At 33.0% G+C, this 22,639-nt stretch overlaps 1 protein-coding gene across 5 annotated transcripts in view; it reads left to right on the top strand.

Annotated features, from left to right (window-relative positions):
- LOC138317250 (phospholipid scramblase 2-like) overlaps positions 1–22,639 on the top strand; it is a 69,998-nt gene that overhangs the window by 362 nt on the left and 46,997 nt on the right. For 2 of the 5 annotated variants that reach the window (XR_011207748.1, XM_069258803.1), the window contains exon 2: positions 1,060–1,230. Coding sequence is in view for 4 of the 5 variants with exons in the window: in XM_069258803.1 (XP_069114904.1) it covers positions 1,074–1,230 (157 nt within the window). In the remaining variant the exon portion in view is untranslated. Of the gene's footprint in view, positions 1–43; positions 69–1,059; positions 1,231–22,639 lie in introns of those variants that run through there. The other 3 variants (XM_069258811.1, XM_069258831.1, XM_069258823.1) reach the window with 3 other exon arrangements.

Genomic DNA, 22,639 nt, shown 5'->3' with positions numbered 1-22,639 from the left:
TGTTAGCTGATTTGTAAACATATTTTAGCTTTGATATTTTCTTTTCTTCAACTCCTCTGCTTATAAAAGTAAGTATTTGAAACAACTTCGTCATTTCCAGTTGTAAACAAGAGCCCGGAAGAGAAGAATCAAAATTGAAGTACATTGAGTACGGTTTAGGAAGTAATAGATTTAAATTAATATGTGATATATGTACAGATATGAACGTTAGATTTAGAGGTAAGGTGCAGATATCCATCATAATTACATGTTATGTGAATTTTTGTGATGTCATTTCAAGTGAGATTTACTGTACATGTGTACTTGTAAAAGTAAAAGTTTTGCAAGTTCACTCTGGCCAGTCTAGGGGAAGGGCATTTGAAATCTTTCTCAGTTATTCATTTACACATTTTACATGAATGACTGTAAATGTGACATGTTTTATCATTAAGATGCAACGGTTTCATTATCTTTCAGTGGAGGTGTTACAATTTGAATATGGCATCTATAATGTAATTTAGCCCAAATCGGGCGTTATCACAATCAGGTTTAACTGGCAAAAATTTCCTCAAGACTACTGCATGGTCTACTGCGTCTAGACATCCGAATGTTTGGAGCTGCTGATGGTGTGAAAATAATTTTTGTGCATAGAATGTGTTTCATGTGATGCAAAACAATGATTTTTTTCCAAATCACGAGTTCTATTCTGAGCTTTAGGAGAGTACTTGTATAGCTATATACATAGGATCCCCCACAGTATAGCTTTCAGGTTGATGAGGTTAGAATGTTCTTTTAAGAATTTCGAAATAACTTGTTAATCGAATATTTTTAATGTACATCTTATATTATATAATATGTAACATTTATAGTTATACTTCACTCATTCATGTACATGTAAGCCAAATGTTTGAATCATTTTTATTTTTTAATATTTATAAGAACTCTAAACCACCAAACAAAACAAAAAAAGCGGTTTGTTTTACTATCATCAACATGAAAACATTCTCTTTTTCCACATGTCTTGTCATTGTATCAACAAAAATAATTTTAAAAAGAATAATCATTTTCTCAATTTTGCAGCAACAAATAGAAATATGGCTGATCAAAAACCTATGGATCCAGTGACACAGCAGCCTGGTCAACAGCCACCACCTCCTCAGCCAGCCCAGCCTGGTCAGCCTCCGGCTGGACCTCCTGGCCAGCCTTATTACTATGGCCAAGCTCCCCCTGGAGCCCAGCCCCCACCTCCAGGTATTGTAGTTATCCTGCCTACAGCCCTCCACATATACCACAGGTCAATTTGTCCGAAAGCTTAAGAGACTAAATAGTGACAGCTGCATGATCTCACTGATTATAATACGATTATTATTTGAGGAATTTGATTTTGGTAAAATGGAAATAATTTATACTTCATAAATCATCTCTTCACAATATAACTATACAGATGATAGATCTGTATTGTTTATAATGGGAGATGAATATATATTTGATAGATGTGTTGATAAATTTATCAAACAAAAAGCATGCATAAACTAACAACACTAAAGTTTGCTTTAAATGACTGAATACTGCTTTTTGTACATTCATATTGAAATTTAAAATGCATGCTATATTTTTTTTCTTTATTGATCACACTTCATTAATAATTGAATTACACAACATTATATTTCACATAAGATATATATATATTTCAATATTATGAATATGTAGCATGGGATTTGTAAATTACAAAGTTTAGAATTACTAAAAGGCTTACAGATCACCTTTTTAATTGATGTATATATTCACAAAATCTTGAAAATATGCACAAGGTACTATATATAGATATAACAAATGGTATAATCATGAGGTGTAAAAGTAAATTACGTATAATGAAAATAATGAATTGTGGCATTTGAGTCCTAAAAAGGAAAAATTTTGTTATAAAAAAAGAATATGAGATTTTAGTGAACAGGATACATTAAACAAGCTTGTCTGAGAAAGACGAAATCCTTGATGTGGAGTTTGTGAAGGGTTCCTTGGGATAAGTACAGTGCCTGTCCAGCTAGACTAAACATCACCCTTTTTCCCGACTGTTACTGCACTATATTACTAGCTTTACAACTTTCTGCTGAATGGCATTGATTAACCTGCATTAATTACAGTAATTTTTGGATTGATATTAACACAACTTATAAATTAGCTTTAGTGAATTTCTTCTGCCAGGAGTTCTTGCACAACTGTAATCTTAATTCAATTTTATTTTAGGAGACTATCTGTAAGATTATAATATATACCAGACTGATGAATGTGCAGTGCTGTAATTTTGAGTGCAGATCATTGTATATATGCCGTAATAATATCAATTATTTCAATTCAAATGACTCAATTGTAAAAAAGTTTTAAGAAACATGTTGGAAAATCAAAGTTATTTGTAAATCTAAGGTCGATGGGTTTATGATCACATACATATTCCATGGGTTATCAAAGACAGATGGGCAGGGCATCCATTAACCCGAGACCTCGCGTCATTGACGCAGCAAAATTTATTTTGACGCACGATCTTTGCATGCCGTGCGTCAATCTGACGCTTCACATTTTTACTACCACTGCCCATCAGAGTTGTGTATGTGTGTATTATGTGATGCCCAGCCCCCAATAAAGTGTATATTAGCAAGGGTCAGTGACACTAATTGGTAGAATACCCCAAGCCAATTAAAAGATTCACTCAACTGTGACATAGGCCGATCTTAATTTGCTAATTGGAGCACAGGTAAAGAAGTCACACCTGTACTGAGTACCTACCCACCTCCAATCCGCTAAAACTGCACATTCTTATCAGCAATCACATTTTAATCATAGCTATATTAGATTCCAATTGCAATACATTAATGTTATATAACTTGTAAGCAGGTATACAACAGAGATGAGATCGTAGATATGACTAGTTTGATGCATGCTGCAGTAGCCATTTTGTTGTTAACCTGAATAACCCTACATGTACATTACCCACAAAGCATCAGTGTTGGGGTGTGAGAAGCGTAAATCGTTCCTGTTACAGTTTCTAATTTGTTTTTGGCGGCAAATATGAAAAGTGGTTTGACGTGGAAACGCAACACAAAATAAATAAAAACAATTTCTCTATTGTTAAAAGATCGTTTTAGAAATACAGTTGAATTAATAACATTTGATTTCAAACAAAAAATAGCAGTCGTAACTATGATTTATAAAACAGACTTTTTTTTTTTTTTGTAAAAAATCTCTTTTTTTTTTTAATAAAATGATGTTGTTGATTAAATAATATATTTATGATCAGAAGCTAAAAAATGTCCTTTAAATATTCCAGAATTTAGATAATCAAATATAATTAAAAAATTAAAATATTTACATGCAAACTGAAGTTAATCAATATTTTATATAATAATTGATATTATTATCATTTTTTTACTTATTCTATAGAAACATTATAAGTCATATTACCTTTTTAACCATTATCAATGTTATTGGTTATAAAATTTAATATTTAAATATAACTGAATTTTAACGCGATTAATAATTGACCCTTAAGTTTAATATTTTGACCCTCAGGAATTTGATTTGACCCTCAGGATTTTACAGCCAAGGGTCACTGACTCTTCAGATTTTGATCCTACTGGATGCCCTGGTCTGTTTATAACTTACATATTCCATGGGTTATCAAAGACTTGAGTTAATATAAGATGTCTTTTAAATCTGCTGTAAACCAGCTGTGATGCTACAAAAATAATACTTAATACTCCTGAACTTTCAAATTTGATCATTACATAAATGATAACCCAGCTGCTGTAAGCCTTTCATTGACTCTCATTTGAAACCACTACTGTGTTTAATCCTATAACTAGCCATCATAGATAAGTTGTATAGGGGTTTTCACTCAATCTGGCAAAATAGGGATAACAAAAGAATTTGCTAAAGTTTGGTCTCATACCACACAGAATAAAATGTAAAAGATACTTGTTTGTATTGAGTATAACGTAAGATTATTTTATGGTAGAAGTCCATGACGTAATGTTAAACCTTTCTGTTGTTTCAGCTTTATCACTTCTATAGTTCAGAGTTTGATTGCTAGTCATCTCTTTCTGCACCATACTCTCAAAAGATTTGAATTTTGAGTAAATGTCAACATATATATACATAAGGATTAATTAATTATCCTCTGCAGCACTTGTAATGATCCCTCAGTAACTGTGCTGTTGGTTGGCAGTATTTATTGATTTTTTCCCTGGTCATGTTATGGTCTTACTACTATTGTAGTTCCTATATATTTGCCTAGTGCTTCCACAAAGAACCAACACACACAAAGTCTATTCATCAACATTGATTAGCCAACGTTCCTTGTGTTTGTATTTTACACTGACTGTCATGTACATATCTATATATACCAGGTTTTATATAAGGGTCAAAGAAGTAATATCAACAGGATTTTCCAGACGACACGGTTTTACCAGGTTTTATATATATACTGTAAATTTTACTGAAAAGCTTTAAACATCATTTTGAATGCTATTTGAGACAGAGGTCATCGTAAAAGTAATAGTATATATACTTTATTCTAACTAGCAACAGAGCAATGTAGTTTTTCTTTTACTTTCGACTTTATCAGTCTTTTTCTACAAAATTAGAGGTTTTGAATACATATGTATTGATAGACAGTAAAAGTATACATATGGGCTAAATATAAAAATTGGGGCATTATCAATCTATCATATCTATGATGTAATATGAAACAGGTGTCGAGGATACATGGAGGTTAATTGGATTTTATTAATTTATTGTAAGGAGATGCCAAGTTTATTTGTTGAGGAAATTAAAGCCAGAGTATTCGGAGAAAAACCAACAACCAACGGTACCTGGCAACTGTTCAACATGGAATTCAAACTACTTTGTAGCAACCCAGAGGTGGAGGGTTGGTGGTAATATAGGTCCCACTTGGTCACCATATAGGGGTGGATTATATATAAAAAAAAGGTTAAAGGACTAGACCGCAAGTCAAGAGGTATACAAAAATGATATGAGTGCAATAAGTGTCTTTAATGGCCAACATAAATTATCAACTATTTTCAATTATCCTGAACCTATCTAACTATTTTATTGATTATCTAGCTATAGGGGAAGGTTACATCAGTGGTAACAGGGTTTTTGCCAGGCCTTTGTAGGGTCCAGTAAAAGTACTCATTCCAAATTGCAAAATAGCACTGTATTTTCCCAAATTCAGTCAACAATTTCCCAATTGTGGTAAAGTTAAGGTAAAACCCCCAAATGATGTTAAAAGCTGCAACAATAATATAAATATCTTGTAAAAGTTGAAGGCATTTTGCAAAAAATCATAATTTTTTTCTAAAACTTTTCAAAGTTGAATTTTATACTTTTTATTTTTTCCCAATTTTGAAAAAACATTGATGATAATTTACCAAATTTTGCTTTGCGTCCTTTTCCAAAAAGAGCTGGCAAAAACCCTGGGTAAGAGACAATAGAATTATAAAAAACATAATCACATGAAGATGTGTTTTAAGGTGAGTCACCATTAGCTAGGAGGTTCAGAGTTATAAGATATGGTATCTAGGGTGGCATGCATGGAAAGATGCATACAATACTTAAATTGGGTCAAGGATTAAATGGTTAGGGTCATGTGAGAATTGCTGTTTTTTGGGGGGTGGATCATCGTTTAGGATTCTGAAATTACACATTTACTTAATTATATGAGGAATTATGGAGAACTTAGAGGGACACACAACTTGAGACAGTATATAATTGATTGTATTCACTCATTGAATACATATAAAATTACTTCAGTTACTATATATAACTCCATTGACAAGAGTTTCTTTACATTTATAGTTTTACACTAGTGCAGGGTAGAATAAATTTATGTGTGAATAATGTGATCATATTTTATTTATAGCTTATTTTTAAAAAGCTGACATATATACAGAACGGTATTTATTGCTACATTGTCGGAGGTTGGGAATCGCCAAACTTTTCCGATGCGACGGTGAAATTAACAGATTCGGCGATAGAATTAAGAGTTTCTGCGTTTATATTCAGTGTTTCTGCGTTTATATTCAATGTTTCTGCGCTAATATTAACACATTTCGTCGCTTACATCGAGCGGGATTTTTCGAGCCGTGACGGCCGAGCACACACACGGCTTACACAGGTAAACTTTACCTTGTGAAACGAGACTTACAGTAACGTACAGCCGCCAGCCGATTGTACCTGTAAAATAATTATGTTTACAATTCTCTTTTCCCCTTTAAAAATACATATATCCTCATTATCCTATTCTCCTATCTTTTGTTGTTTTCTTTCCCGCGTCTCGTCATTTGAGCTATTGCATTTTGCACCTTTTTTCGGAAGAGTTCCGATACGAGCGGTAACAAAAAATGAATAACTGTCTAGGTTATGTGTAAAATATGTGTATATACACGGGGATTAACTATGACAAACAAATTATGTGTTTGATTATGTGCAATTACATGTATGTATATTTTTCTCACAAATTTGAATTGTTGACGATATTAAAATAAGATCGTTTTTTTTAAAATAAATTAAATCATTTTTTTCATTTACGACGTTTTTAATATTTTTTTGATGTCCGCCGTGGGTCGTGACGTGACGGCCGAATATTAATGGGTATCATACAAAATTAATAGTTTTTGAAAAAGTTTTTATGAAACACGGATCAGTTTTATTGCTATTGTCGGATATGGTTGGGAATCAAACTTTTCCGTTGCGAAAATTCCTCATGAGGGCAAATTATCTTTCGGCGATAGAATTAAGAGTTTCTGCGTTTATTTTCAATGTATCTTATAAAATTATTCAATGTTTCTGCGCTAATATTAACAAATTTCGTCGCTTACATCAAATTTAAAAATTCCAATTGAGACTGGAAGATGGTGTAATGTTCGAGTAAACGTGAAAGAATATGCCATTTATGCACATGAAATACACGGGGAAAATAAAATATAATTTGTTATTTACAGACGTTTTGAAAGATATTTTTTGTAAATGTGATGTTGACCTTTAATTGTAAATATGCTGATTAAGAGTTGTACGAGTACTATACTAATGATCTGCTTTTCAGGTTTGCTGAATTGATTTGATATACATAAAACGACTGATATCATATTCTGGTAATATTTGATGTACTTTGTTGCATGTAATTCCAGTATTTACTTATTTCTGCGTTTATATTCAATGTTTCTCGTGCGTTTATATTCAATGTTTCTGCGTTTATATTAACACCATTTCGTCGCTTACATCGAGACGTGTGCGGGCGCGCGAGCCGTGACGCAAGGTAAGCCTAGTACTATACATGTATACAGCATATATACGTATACGTTAGATCTACAATTTGAGTTTTTTCGAGTAAATGGTTATTCTAGCTTTATGATGTAGATATTTTCAGTTTCAAAACATTCCATTTACACCACTTCAAAAATTCAAACAAGCATATATTTAACTTTAGATTAGATAATCAGTCCAATTTGATAGCGATATCAAAATGATGTTCGGATCAGTCTGGACTGAGATTTAGATAGCATATGATGTAAATTTCAGTGTAATAAAAAAAAAGTATAATGTAACACTAATCTTTTTACGAGTAAAATCCCAAAATTTAGCATGAATATATCTAGAATCCGTGTTTTTTATTTCATTCAAACTTCTGCTATAACGATATGATGCAAACACGGCACCGTTTTTGAGTAAAAATAAAATGTGGACGGTTATCAGTTATGTGATATTGGAGTTACAGTACCGAACTTATACCGAAAATAATATGTATATCTATATTGTTGCCTTTGAAACTTTATCCATAACGTTTACTAAAAAGCAGAAATACATCAATGGTATTTCTGATATATGTTCCTATATTACAGTTTAAGTGTAGATTTAAATTCATTATTTCAAAATTATACTAAATCCTTAATAGTATATTCATTGTCGACCGTTTTGTATATCATACCGAGATTTAATAGTATGATATATGAACATTTATCGTATAATCCAAAAAGTAACCACATACAGTGTTCAAATGAAAATTGAAATTATTCGTATACAGGCATTAAAAATAGATATAATATCTTGTACCTTTTTAAAAATATACTAAGTGATATTTAAATAAGTATATTTAGTGTGATAATGTTGTAACCCTTCTTGTATGACTATACATGTACATTAAGATTCGAAACGGTGAAAATACATGCTTAGAATTTTTACTAATACCTTAGAAATTACTGGAGATTGCTATATGCCACGATTCCGTAATTACAGTCTAGACTGGAATAATTTTTAAGGTTAAACCTTTAGTTGAACTAGTTCTTAGAACCATTTTTGTTTCTGAATAAGTCACCTTCCATTTTTGTTTTACCTGCGTACGACATATATATATATGTGTATGTAATATGTATTCCTAGGTATGATCAGGTATATTTTATTTCCATTTGCTTTTACATCTTCATTCTAAAAATGGAGGTGACAATAAAAAAAAAAACCTAGAGCATAGATGTACGGGGTTTCCATAATTCAAATCACAATCCAATTAACGGATGTCCTAACCTGATTGACAGTAAGACAATAGCAAATACCCGATATAGTCCACCGAATAGCAAATTGCCCGCGGCCAGGTAATTACAGGTGAGTTCGATGAATGGCGTTGTGTACAGGTAAATAACATCCTGGTCAAGGTATTACATAACCATCAAACCAAAGGCATGGCTAATTATATATCTATAATGTCGGTGTATCTACTAGTATATCGATTAAAAATTGAAAGCGACCGCACGGTCTGAAAAAATAGTTTGTTTTGCTTAATATCTCAATATTTAGATCTTTTATAATATCGAAAGTAAATTCTTTCTACCACATGTTGAAACGTTTTACGGTATTGTAATAAATGTATCTCGATTTATTCGGTTAGCAACACACAACACAATGTTTGTAATGATAAATCATCGGTGTGTACGTATGTCAAGCATCATATCCTTGATGCTTTAATCAAGAATTTCTTCAATTGTTACGTAAAATTTCATTCTACAGTCACAAACTTTGCAATTCACAATGTATCAAAGATACAGACTACAGGAAAATATTATTTAATTAAAGCGTATTCGTTGCTGAACTCCTCGACAAAAAATCGGAAACTTTTATTTCTGTGTGGATTTTCTTTCATAATTACACGAAGATACCTGCTATTAGAGCATAAATTAGAGTATTTGAAACATCGAATTTCACTCTTTTAGTTATTTATATTCGAGACAAAGTTATTGTACGATTAACTTCACTCAAAAGTAATCATAAAAAAAATCTTTTATCGGCTTTTCCTGTGACCGTCGATGTAAGTGATAGCACATCAGTTAAAGTACAGCAATACATAAGCCACGGACTATTGTGACGTCACACGGTTTAAGGCTAGAATAGAAAATATGCATAATCGGGCCGGGCGGTCAGAAAATTATGACCTCGATAATCGGCGGTTTACAGGTTATTCCGGTCGCGCGCGGCACGGAGTGGGATTTCTACACGGTCAACCTAATAAAAAGCCATTTCCAGCATAAAACTGAAAATTCATCATTTTTGACTGCACATATCATCTTAAAATATATCATGGAATGTATAAATTGCTTATAAATTCCTATGTATATACTGTAATCGTTGTTCCGTATATTTTATTTAACAAACTTTTTGAACATTTACGATTTAGGCCTGATAGTTTTCGGACATAACGCACCATATGTTATCAATTTATAAAAATGTTAATTGTGATACTGTTTATACCGAGTACCACGGGATGCTTTAATGTTACGTGAATCTCCTAAAATTGCTGACTTGCAATATGGCGTGTGTGTGTCAATTGATTAATATATAAGCAAACGTATATATATATAAGTCAAGTGAATGTATTATATATGCCAATTCATAAATACTTGGTACTGAAAACACCCCCATTTTGTTATCCCAACATCGTCAAAAGTATCATCAAGGATTTATAAGTGAGAACTGTCTCTTTACCCTACTAAACCCACGCGTAACGCTTACGCTAGACATGTAGGAACCGGGAAATCGAGTCCAACGAAACACCAATGTAAATGTTAATAAAATTTCACAACGTTTAGTTTCATTGCATTTTCAATTAGTGACGGAAGATTTAGAAGATATGTCTTAAATTTTTGTTAAAAAATTCAAACGTACAACTCTGTGAAATGACGCTTCAGGAAGTAAGACGGTAACCCTCGCACCCATTAAAATACATCAAAGGCTGCGCCGGCGGATATCAACGGAAAAATCAGTCGTCGACCAAACGTCACCCACTCAGTACACAAACGCAAAGCTCCTACGTCGTATAAATTGCCCAAAACCAGCGTTTGACTTTTTCACCTCACTAACGTCTATGGTTTCGTATTCATGGTGTATTTTATGAGTATCATATTATCTTCTCCATAATAAAGCGAATCTTTAAAAAAAATCTTCAGTAAGAAATTACATAATCATTTACAAAAATATATTACTAATTCATAAATTGTAAAATTAGCTGATTTTGTGTAGTTCTTGTAAAAAAATCATATATATGGCATTATTGAGTGCATTAAAATTGACATACCACTACGAATGTATAAACATATATCAAATTCATTAAATTATTAGATAGCTGTAAAGTTTTTTGGTGTTAAAAATCATACACATATGATCGCATTGAAAAATAGTGTATAAAATATCGTAAGTCTTTTTAAAACAGTCACTTCAATTAAAATGATTTTTTTACAGTTATTCGTAATGAACAGGTACTATTTACTGCTAGCTTTCATCAACCCGTGGTGTAAGATGGGTAAAACAGCAATAAATATATTTGATGCTGTATCAAGAATTTCTTTTCAATTTTCGGCGTAAAATTTCTTTGGAAGTCAATCAAACTTTGCAAACTTTTGGGTAGTATCATATACAGATTAGGTTTATTATTTACAACAGCGAATAAGTAAATGACTGTAAATATAATTCGACATAAAGAGAGAGAAATTTTAAATATAAGTGGAATTTTTTTCATGTGACACGCATTGATGTCACCCCTATGTCAATATTTTGACTCAAGAATTTTTTTAAATTCGAGACATTGGTTATTGTGATTAGCATTCTGAGCGTATTTTATTTAGCAGAAGGTATTTAACCACACTGTTCGATTGTACTTGTTTCTGTACAGGTTTGTAAAAAATCCAGATCGAGTTAAAATTGCCAATATAAAAAACTAACAAAACATAGGGCTTAGTAGACTTCTGATCAGGGCTAGTGAAAAATTGATGTACTAGCCCTTGGGGCTAGTGCAAAATTTTCAGAATTGTTACAACCCTGTACACGGTTCTAATAAAGCACATTTCAGCATAAACTAAAAAAAATTATCTTTTTTGACTACACAAAATCCTTTAAATATATCCACGGTATTATAAATGTTTCATAAATCCTATGTAATATATGTTAATCGTGTTCCGTACTTTTGTTTAAACCACCTTTTTGAACTTGATGTTAGGCCTAATAGTTATCGGAACTTACGCACCATTTTATCATAAATAAAAATGTTAAATGTGTACTGTATCTACCGAGTACCCGGATGTACTGTTACATGAATCTCCTAAAAGTGCTGACTTGCAATATGGGCGTGTTTGTGTCAATGATGTATATATATATAATGTCAAAGATGAATGTATTATATATGCCAATTCCTAAATACTTGGTACTGAAACCACCCCCATTTTGTTTCCCAGCATCGTCAGAAAAAGTATCATCAAGGCTTTATAAGGAGAAAAGAAACGTTTACTCTATTACCCTACTGAAACACCACGCGTAACGCTAGACCAAGGACCGTATAGGAGTCTCACTTCTAAAATCCTTGGCTTGACGAATTCGGGAATCGAGTCCAACGGAAACACCAATGTTAAAGTTAATATAAATTTCACAACGTTTAGTACTGGCTTTAATGGGACGGTATATTTAGGAAGATATTTCTAAAATTTTTGTTTATAAAAGAAAAACAACTCATGAATTGGACCGCATTCTCAGAAAAGTAAGGACGGTGTAACTGCCTTCGCAACTAACATGGCGTACATCAAAGGCTGCGCCGTGCGGATATTAACGGAAAATCAGTCGTTCGGCTACCCAACGTCATCGGTTGTCGTACACTAACGGCATAGCAAAAGCTCCAACGTCTTGTTACTTGCCCAGATAACCTAAGCGTCGACCTTATTACACTACATTGTTCACGCGTCCTGTCGTGTTCGCATCAAGGATGCATTTTCGAGACCAAAAATCCTTAGGATCTATATAATCATCTTAATATAAAGCGAACGCCACGTGGTTTTTAGTGGATAGAAGAGTGCGCACAGAGAGAAATTAGAGAACATACTTAAATAGCAATTGATGACACTATATTATTTAACCTAGTGGTTCTCTATGTTAAGATATTGAGGTAGTGTGTATTGACGCTCGTGTTTGTTCTGGTGTTATAAGAAATAATACACATATTGATTAGCATTGAAAAAGTTTGTTTGGTTTATATCATACTATCGTTCTTCGGCATTTTTCTCAATTAGAGCTAACTCAAAATGCCACTATCGCATCCCCTTCAAGTAAACACCCGCAGGAGTTACGCTAGCTAGCTCCTATCGCCGTTTTGGGCTGTGTGTCAGGATTGTGCCCGCCACAGCATTATAGCCTCTAAATTTGTCCATCTGGCGTACGTTATTCTGTGGAGATTTGTTAATTAAGTCGGATGGACTCGTGGGCTGGTACACAGTGTCACCTGAGAGGTTGTATCTATTAGCGACAAACATATCAGTGTTAAATGTACAGGTAAATATAATTCACCTGGACAGAGATGAGAAGATCATATATCTGTGTCATATTAATTTTTTTTTGTTTTTTGAAAGGGTCCATCTTGGTAAAACCCCCATTCAAAGTTCGTACTGAGGGTGTTAAAGATGGGTCCTTCACGTACTTATAATGACAAGTCTAGTCTCTGTCTTTCGTTGATTAGACATTTTTGAGAATTTAATTTTTTACAAATGTATAGTCACAGTGAGTCGTTCATATGATATTTTATGTGTTTGATCATTAGTTGAGCGGTGTTGCTGTATTCGATTACGTTCACGCAATTTGTAAAATAGCCTTGAATAAATTGTCTTGCAGGTTTGGGTCTGGTTTGGGTTGACACAGATTATTGCCATGTGTAAATGTGTGTTTGTTATTGGTTGTAAATATATAAACTATGCCAGCTTAGTGATAACTCGCGCCGTAACTGGGTTTCGTAAGGTGTGTCCTTTCCTGTGTGCGTCTTGTGAACTTGTGAAATTTTATGAAAAATGTTCTGTTATTATGTGACATTCTTATTAGTGCTTCTTATTCGATTTGCCATGAGAGGTCCTTGTTTTGTCATCAGGTTATCTTAGTTTCAAGTACCTAATATGATTTTCACTTTTGTGTCCATTTTTGTTATAACATAGAGATATCATGATGATTAATTCAGACATCCTTGGTTTATATCCCCAGCTAACCAGTTGCCTTTTAAAGACGTTTTTTAATATTTGTCTCATTTATGTGATAGTAATATTAGGAAAAACCCTTTTAAAGAGATAGTTTTTTATGGTTTGTAGACGGACGTCTTACGAGTATTATAAAAATGGCACATACTTGAATCCTTAGAAACAGTTATATGTAAAAAATTAATGGTATGTCGTTATGTTTCAGACTCTCCAATAAGTTACTCGGACGCAAAGTGAAATATATTTGATTTTAAAAAATTCGTTTGACCTCACTCTACTATAATGTTGTAGTAAAATTGGAATATTGGAAGAGAATATGTACACGTTTTATCATTTAACCAATCGATGAATACAGCTCCTTATACAACTACTCCTTTTCGGTCGTATACCAGAGTACCTCTCTTGGAGGACACAAAAGAACATCAATACCATGACCAAGCTATGTCTCGCTGTCGTTGTAAATAAACTTAGCTATGAGCATGGGCTTCGTTAATTAGTGGTAGTAGTAAAAAATCCTTTACCCATAACACATGACTACTAATTAGCAAAGCCTGTTAATATCCCCATTGTTTATTTAAGTCAAACATGTAAATTATGTAATATCAAACTAAAAAAAAAACAATATTGTGAGAAAGAGTGCTCCTTTTAAGTGCACAAAAATAAAACTTATATAATTGCCGGAATCTTGTTGTTTTGATCTTTATAGTCATCTTGTCATTTTCCGACAAAAAATATCAGTGGCCAAGGCTATTAAAAAGTACCTCACACAATCTTTTAGTATCATACAACATTGAATACCTTTCAAGAAGCAAGATCGCTACCTGATACCTGTCCAGCGACACTAAGTAATGACTCTCGCATCATCGGTTGCACGTAAGCTTTATCTCATGACGCCTCATCGTCTTGCGAATGGAGAAAAGAAGAAATACATATCGTACACCAATTGGTCATTTGTACTATTAGCGCTTCGGACGACGGTAGGTGGTTTGTGGCGCTTCTGGACGCTGAGTAGCTGAGAGAATCGTACTTTAGCCGAAGATTTTTCCATTTCTATCACTCCCTCCGTCTATTGTACAAGGATAGGCGATAAATGTACAGGTCGTCTCGTGAACATGTGTCAACGGCCCCGGACTAATTGGGAGACTTCTTCAAAGAAATCCTATCAAGTGTTATTTATCGCCCCAGGGTTGTATGACAGTTTGGTCAGTTGATGTTGGCGAAGCTTTGTTCCGAGACACAGATCGCAAAATTGCAAACAAGCCGCATCATCTTATTAAACGAGAATGAATGCAGAATCATAACACCTTTTGATGATCATCAGTTTTCCTCTGCGTTCATTTGTTGTTAAAGTTATTTTTATTTTTTGACCCCACTTTTTGGATTTTGCACCAACACGACAGGAGACTTGTTGAAGACATCCTCCATCCGAGCTAAAGTTGGTACACACCTGAAACCGTTCGGCGGAAAGTTTGCCATTTCTCAAACAGCATTGATCCGGGGCCATCAGACACAGGAGGGCTTGATCTTATAATCAGGCCAATCCTTTATTAAAAAAAAAAGCCTTTTTTCATGGTTACCCAAATATTCACAAAAAAGGACCCGATGAAACACTCGAAATTACGCATTTATATAATTACGAGATTTCTATCTTTAGCATGAATAACATAACAACTGAAACCTTGAAACGTTGTATACTATTTATAATTTGTATGACAAATAAATTGTCGATTACTTCTTTAAAACTAATCATGTATTTTATCAGAAACATTTATGTATAATTGTTTCTGACAGATATGGAATTAAATTTTATCGTATTAGTTCACCAGTTTAATGTTTGGCCTCTATACTGTGCTCTGTATTACGTGTCAAACATTGTACATCCATAATAATATTCGCCAGAATATGTTATCGGTCGTTTAATGTGATATTCAAATCAATTCAGCAAACCTGAAAAAGCAGATCGTTATGTAGTATATTACTCTTAATCAGCATTTTACAATTAAAAGGCAACAGCAAATAACGTCTGGTAATAACAAATATTTTATTAATTTTCTGGAAAACGATTCTTATTTTGTAATATCGTCATGCAATTCATATTTGTGTGAGAAGAATATGTCTTCATACATTGTTATATTTCACATAATCAAACACATAATATTTGTTTGTCATTGTTAATATCTCCCGGCCAGTGTACTCAAATTTGTTACCGCTCATGATCGTGAACCTTTACGTGTAACAAGAAGATGCAGAAAATTGCATAGCTGTCAAATGACAGCAGACTTGCGGGAACGAAAGACAACAACAATATATACATGTAGTGAGAAGTATGATAATTATTGGTAATATGTATTTTGAGTGAAGGGGAAAGGATGGCGAATTGTACACATAATTTGTTTTTTCAGGGTATCAATCTGGCGTTGGCGGCTTTGTACGTACTGTAAGTTCTTCTGTTTTTCACGTGTAGTTAAGTTTACCCGTGTTATTAGCCGAGTTGTACTTCGGTGCCGTTCCAAGACGTCTCCCCCCCACCCCCTTTCCTCCTCACCACCCCGGCTGCGGCTTTTTTTTTTCTTTTTTTCCAATTTTTTGTTTTTTTTTAGTTTATACGCCAGCTCGATTGTAAGCTTACGAAATGTGTTAATATTTAGTCGCATGAAAGACAGTTTGAATATAAACGCAGAAGAAGAAGTAAAGAATGATTTTGAATACTAAAGCAGAAACATTGGATGTTATAAACGCAGAAAAGAAATAAATAAATACTGGGAATTAGTTTGCACATAAGTACATCAAAATATTACCAGAATATGGATATCGGTCGTTTAAATGTATAATCAAATCAATTCAGCAAAACCTGAAAAGGCAGATCATTATGTATAACATTAATCAGCATTTTACAATTAAAGGCAACAGCAAAATATCTTTCAAAACGTCTTGTAAATAACAAATATTTATTTATTTTATGGAAAACGATCTTATTTAAATATCGTCAACAATTCAAAATTTGTGAGAGAAGATATACATACATGTAATTGCACATAAATCAAACACCATGATCTTTGTTTGTCATAGTGAATCCCCGTGTATATACACTCTATTTACACATAAACCTAGACAGTAATTCATTTGTTACCGCTCGTATCGGAACTCCCCCCCCCACCTCCGAAAAAAGATGCAAAATGCATAGTCTCAAATGACGAGACGCGGGAAAGAAAACAACAAAATATACATGTGGAGGATAATATGATAATTATGGGTATATGTATTTTGAAACGGGGAAAAGAGAATTGTAAACATAATTTGTTTTTCAGGTAAAATCGGCTGGCGGCTGTACGTACTCGTAAGTCTCGTTTCACAAGGTAAAGTTTGTTGTGACCCGTGTAAGCCCGTGTGCTCGGCCGTCACGACTCGGCGCGTTTCTATTGTTCTAACCGCTCGATGTAAGCTACGTCAAAGAATGTGTTAATATTTAGCGCAGAAAGACATTGAATATATAACGCAGAAGAACATTGAATATAAACGCAGAGAAATTTTTAGGCAAGGAATTATAAAACGCAGAAAACATTGATTATAAACGCTTGAGAAACTAAATAAATATATGGAATTACGTGCCACAAAGTACATCAAATATTAACCAGGAATATGATTATCGGTTCGTTTAAAATGTATATCAAATCAATTCAGCAAACTGAAAAGCAGATCATTTGTTATAAACACTTAATCAGCATTTTACAATTAAAGGCAACAGCAAAATATCATCTTCAAAACGTCTGTAAATAACAAATATTTATTTTATTTTGTGTATGGAAAACGATCTTATTTAAATATCGTCAACAATTCAAATTTTGTGAGAAGAATATACATACATGTAATTGCACATAATCAAACACATAATTTATGTTTGATCATAGGTGAATCGTATAGATACACATATTTTTTCCATAACCGAGTAGATTCATTTGTTACCGCTCGTTATCGGAACTCTTTCCCTGAAAACAGATGCAAAAATGCATCATAGCTCAATTGACGAGACGCGGGAAAAGATAACCAACCAAATATACAGGTAGCGAATATAGTGATCATTAGGGTATAGTTATATTGAACGGGGAAAAGAGAGTTGTAAACATAATTTATTTTTTCTGGTACAACGCGGCAGGCGGCTGTACGTACTGTAAGTCTCGTTTCACCAAGGTAAATTTTACCCCGTGTAAGCCGTGTTTTGTGACTTCGGCCGTCACGACTCGGCGCGCGTGCCGCTCGATTGTAAGCTACGAAATGTGATAAATTTTAGCGCAGAAAACATTGAATATAAACGCAGATAACATGTGAATATACAGCAGAAAGAACATTGAATTATAAACGCGGCAGCAGAAGAAATAATTAAATACTGGAATAACAGGCGCAACAAAGTACAATCAAATATTACCAGAAATATGATTAACGGTCGTTTTTAAATATGATATATCAAGAATCAATTCCGCAAACCTGAAAAAGCAGATCATTATGTATAAGCACGTTAATAATCAACATCATTTTAAACAATAACAAGGCAACAGCAAAATAATATCTTTTCAAAACGCTCTGTAAATAACAAATAATTATATTCATTATATGGAAAACGATCTTATTTAATATCGTACTACAATTCCAAATTTGTGTGATGAAGAATATACATTACATGGCAATTGCACATAATCAATAAACACATAATTTGTTTGGTCATAGTTAATCCCCGTGTATATACACATATTTTACACATAACCTAGACAGTAATTCATTTGTGTTACCGCTGCTCGTATCGGAACTCTTCCGAAAAAAGTGTGCAAAATGCATAGCTCAAATGACGAGACGCGGGAAAGAAAACAACAAAAAGATAGGAGATTGGATAATGAGGGTACATGTTTTTTTAAAAGGCGGAAAAGAGAATTGTAAACATAATTATTTTACAGGTACAATCGGCTGGCGGCTGTACGTACTGTAAGTCTCGTTTCACAAGGTAAAGTTTACCTGTGTAAGCCGTGTGCTCGGCCGTCACGGCTCGGCGCGCCCGCTCGATGTAAGCGACGAAATGTGTTAATATTAGCGCAGAAACATTGAATATAAACGCAGAAACACTGAATATAAACGCAGAAACTCTTAATTCTATCGCCGAATCTGTTAATTTCACCGTCGCATCGGAAAAGTTTGTCGATTCCCAACCTCCGACAATGTAGCAATAAATAGCCGTGCACGTAACGAAGTTGGGTAATTGTGACTGATACCCTCTGTTATTCGGCCGTCAGCCGTCACGACCCACGGCGGACAGAAAAATACTTAATTTTACGGCAGAAATAACTTAATTTTATTAATCGAATTGGAATTCTGAGGAAAAGTCTTAATATAAAGGGTTAATAACTGAAAAAAAAAGCACATTATGTTAATCCTGCCGAAACTTGTAAAAAATTTCGGCCAAGTATTCTGCCAGTGTTATTTCTAACAATCAATTTCGGCAAGATTAACACATTTTAAAATTGGTACCACTAAAAAGTTATACAACAACATTGAATTATCATTGTCTATCAAACTAGCAATATTACTGTCGAAGATTCAAGTGATACTGCATTAATACGAGAAAATGGCTTTTACACGATCTATTTCCACTATGGAATTTAAACGATGCGGAAAAAAAACTATGATGTTTACACATAGAATGTGCATTTATTAACCCAAATGGTAATGGGTTTGCTAAATTATTATTTTGTTAAAAGACCAAAGTAAGTTCATTCTCGACATCAGGTAATTTTGTAAGTTTTAAGAATCATTTTCCCTACCTGGCCCGTTACCATCAAACAAAATAACGGATTTATTCCAGGTTTTTGAGTCTAAACTCTGGCCCTAAAAGAATATGTTTGTTCATAAACAAGTTATGGTTCAGGCGTCTATCAGAGTATCAGAATTGTTTTGTAAACATAAATGCTCATTCATAGAACTCTACTGGTTATTTCGATAAAGGCCCTAAAAGTCCATAATAATCCATGTGTACATTTCCAAATGTAAATCATAATTATCAACATACATTTTCGGTCTAGTAAAATTGTTTTTATTGGAAGTTATGTTACACGTGCTTCAGAAAATATGCTGTACATTCCAAAAGAAAATTTGAAGTGTATAGAAAATAAGGTAGGGGATGGGGGTAACTTATGACAGGCTCTGAAAAAAAAAAAAGAAAAAGTTTTTGTATTCCTTTTTACTGAATCCGGATCGTTACTGAACAATAAGACAATTGAAAAAAAGTTGTAGCACTAATTTTTCCTACAAATTCAGTTCACTATTTTCATTTTTTTCATTAAGATAAGTAAGGGAAACTTTACCATTTTTTAAAGTTTTGGAACGTTAGCAGATTTTAAAGGCAACTTTTTCATTTCAATTTTCGGTTTAGTTTTGGCCATCAAACCTTTATCGGTGTCACCGGCTGATGGTAATTTTCACATGATAAAAAGTCAGGTTCAATATGGACTGAATCAACCTAACGTTAAAAATAGGATTATAAATGGCAATCACCATTATTAAGACTTCATGGACTTGTATCTTGGCAATCGAGCTAAAAAGTTGTCTGGTAGGATTTTTGGCACGTGGACCGGACTACTAATTTCAGTGTGGTATCTTGTGATTTTAGAGTTCAGCCAGAGATTTCGTCAATACTATTCAATTTGTTTAAAAGCAGGTTCAAAGTTAAATTGAAAGTAAAACATTAGAATAAGTTCGTAGAAAGATTTGCACATTGTAGTAGTAATTCGATGTTATAAATTAGACAGGACTTTAAAATTTTCAAATCGTCATACTTTTTATTTAAGTAACTATGACTTTTTAAAAATGTATTTGTGTATTATAATATTATTTCTGGAAAGCGGACTTTGATCAGTTTTACATTACCGACGGTAATATTGCTTAAAGTGTGTTATTTTGGCGCTCCATCGGGACAGGTTGTTTCAAAAAGGAAACTTAGCATAATTTGAAGTATTTAATTTGTAGCCATTTAATTGTGACTGTTCACATTTATGTTCTTACCCCATTAGGATTTAAAAATTCCCATATAATACTAAAATATTTTTTCTTGAACATATGGCAATCATTTCGTCCATAAGTAACCTTTCATGAAGGAATCTTGAAGTAAAAATGTAGAATGATTACAAAGTCACTTTTAATAATGGTAATTGGTGATACAGAATGCAAGTCATTCATAACAAAAAATATAATTCGTCACGGGATCTTTATTTTAAAATAGAGAAAAGGAAATTCAAAGTACTTTTTCAAATTAAGTGGAGTATAAATTCTTAAATATGCAAGGATTATAAAGGTGCTATAATGATTCATAAATTAGGGGGATCTTCATAAAATTTATGTCTTGGATTTTTTAAAGTACTGAACCACTGACTCAATTAAAACGTCTGTGCTTACTAGTTAATGCTAAATTTTGGTCATACTTAAAAAAAATGATGATACATAATTTCCTAATTTTTTAAAAACAACTACAATTAATGGATCGGTAACTTTTATTTTTGGATCATTTGCTCTTTTATTCAAGCTATTTATTGGCAAAAACCCTGGAAATGTCCAGTTGTCAAAATGTCGAAGATTGATAAAATGTTAACAAAAAAGTCAATGAGTTACAGTACATCCCAAAGCATTAATTCTGGAGGATTTGTTTTAAAAAGTAGCAATCAAAATTTTGCGGATGGATTTTCTTTAATTCCTAACTATATATTAAATACTTCTGTTTATTAAAAAAATGCATTAAAAAATGCCAATTAGTGTTACCAATCCTTGGAATAAAAGGCTGACAATTTAATCCCAAGGCCTAATTGGTATTGCAATCAGAAAAAAGTGTTATTATTTCTCTGATTTCCTACAGATCAGTAATTGGGAGCAAATATTGACACACGTTCAGTTGGTTTAACGGGATGCCCGGATTAGAATATTTTAGCAGATAAACTGATACATAGGTATTTTTGATAATGCATTGGACTTTAAAGTTATATTTTTGTCATTTCCATACAAATGCTTTAAAAAAACAGGCAATGGGTAACATTATGGATGCTTTATCAGGATGCTTAGCAGTTATAGTGCACCATCAGGTACCATTTTTAGACTTTTTATTGGAAGATATCATGGTTTTAAAAGGCGGCCACACTTTCAATAGTCTGTTCAATAACCGTCAGGTACTATATTGGAAACCTGACGTTTTATCATGTATAGGACATCATGGGAGATTCTTACAATTTACTGATGTAAGGCGTCAGATCAGAACCTCCAAACATCGAACCCATTATATTACTTCAATATCGGCAAGATTTCCATACACATTGAAATATAATGGAGCGGTTCTTTTAGACTCTAAAATTTTATTTATTTAACATGTATGTATTCGTATATCGGACATGAATTGCGAATATCTTTATGAGGTACGAAGGCTTTACAAAAGTTGTTAAAAGGTTTTATGAAAACTCATATTTTTATAGACAAATAAATTCATTATTTTAAAAATTTTACTGGTACAATTTTTATACATTACATTGTAACCATTTAAACTGACAATTGGTATTTAATGGATCATGAATTAACAATAAATTCAAATGTTAAACCGGTTTTAATTCGATGAAACGTTCAAAGTTCTAATATAGTAATATTGGATAGGTTATTCGCATAAAATCATCATGGTATACACAAATTTAACTACTAAACGCATACAGACTGGCAGGAAATTTAAAATATAATGTAATAACTAAGTATTTTCCTAATTTTGATTGGCGTTCAAATCCCGTATGATATGATAAAAATTTTGATGTACACAAAACTCATATCTGGCAGGAGTCCTTTAGATGAATCCGTAAAATATGTATACAATGTATATTGGTACACACATGCACAGTTATACTTGATTGTTGATATGTGAGATGGTTCAATAATTTCGGCACTAGAGGAGGTACCTATTAGCCAATAAATTGATGGATACGTTAAGGCTAATACAACATCTATTTTAGACTAAGGACAAAGCAGAACATGATTCAGCTAGGGGGATAAGGGTCAAATTTTCAAGATTTTAAAAAGGGGATCTGCTTTTTGGCTAATGGAACATCCAA

The sequence above is a fragment of the Argopecten irradians genome, chromosome 1, assembly GCF_041381155.1.
Source record: "Argopecten irradians isolate NY chromosome 1, Ai_NY, whole genome shotgun sequence".
NCBI classification, from domain to species: domain Eukaryota; kingdom Metazoa; phylum Mollusca; class Bivalvia; order Pectinida; family Pectinidae; genus Argopecten; species Argopecten irradians.
This window is presented reverse-complemented; position numbering and strand designations above follow the sequence as displayed.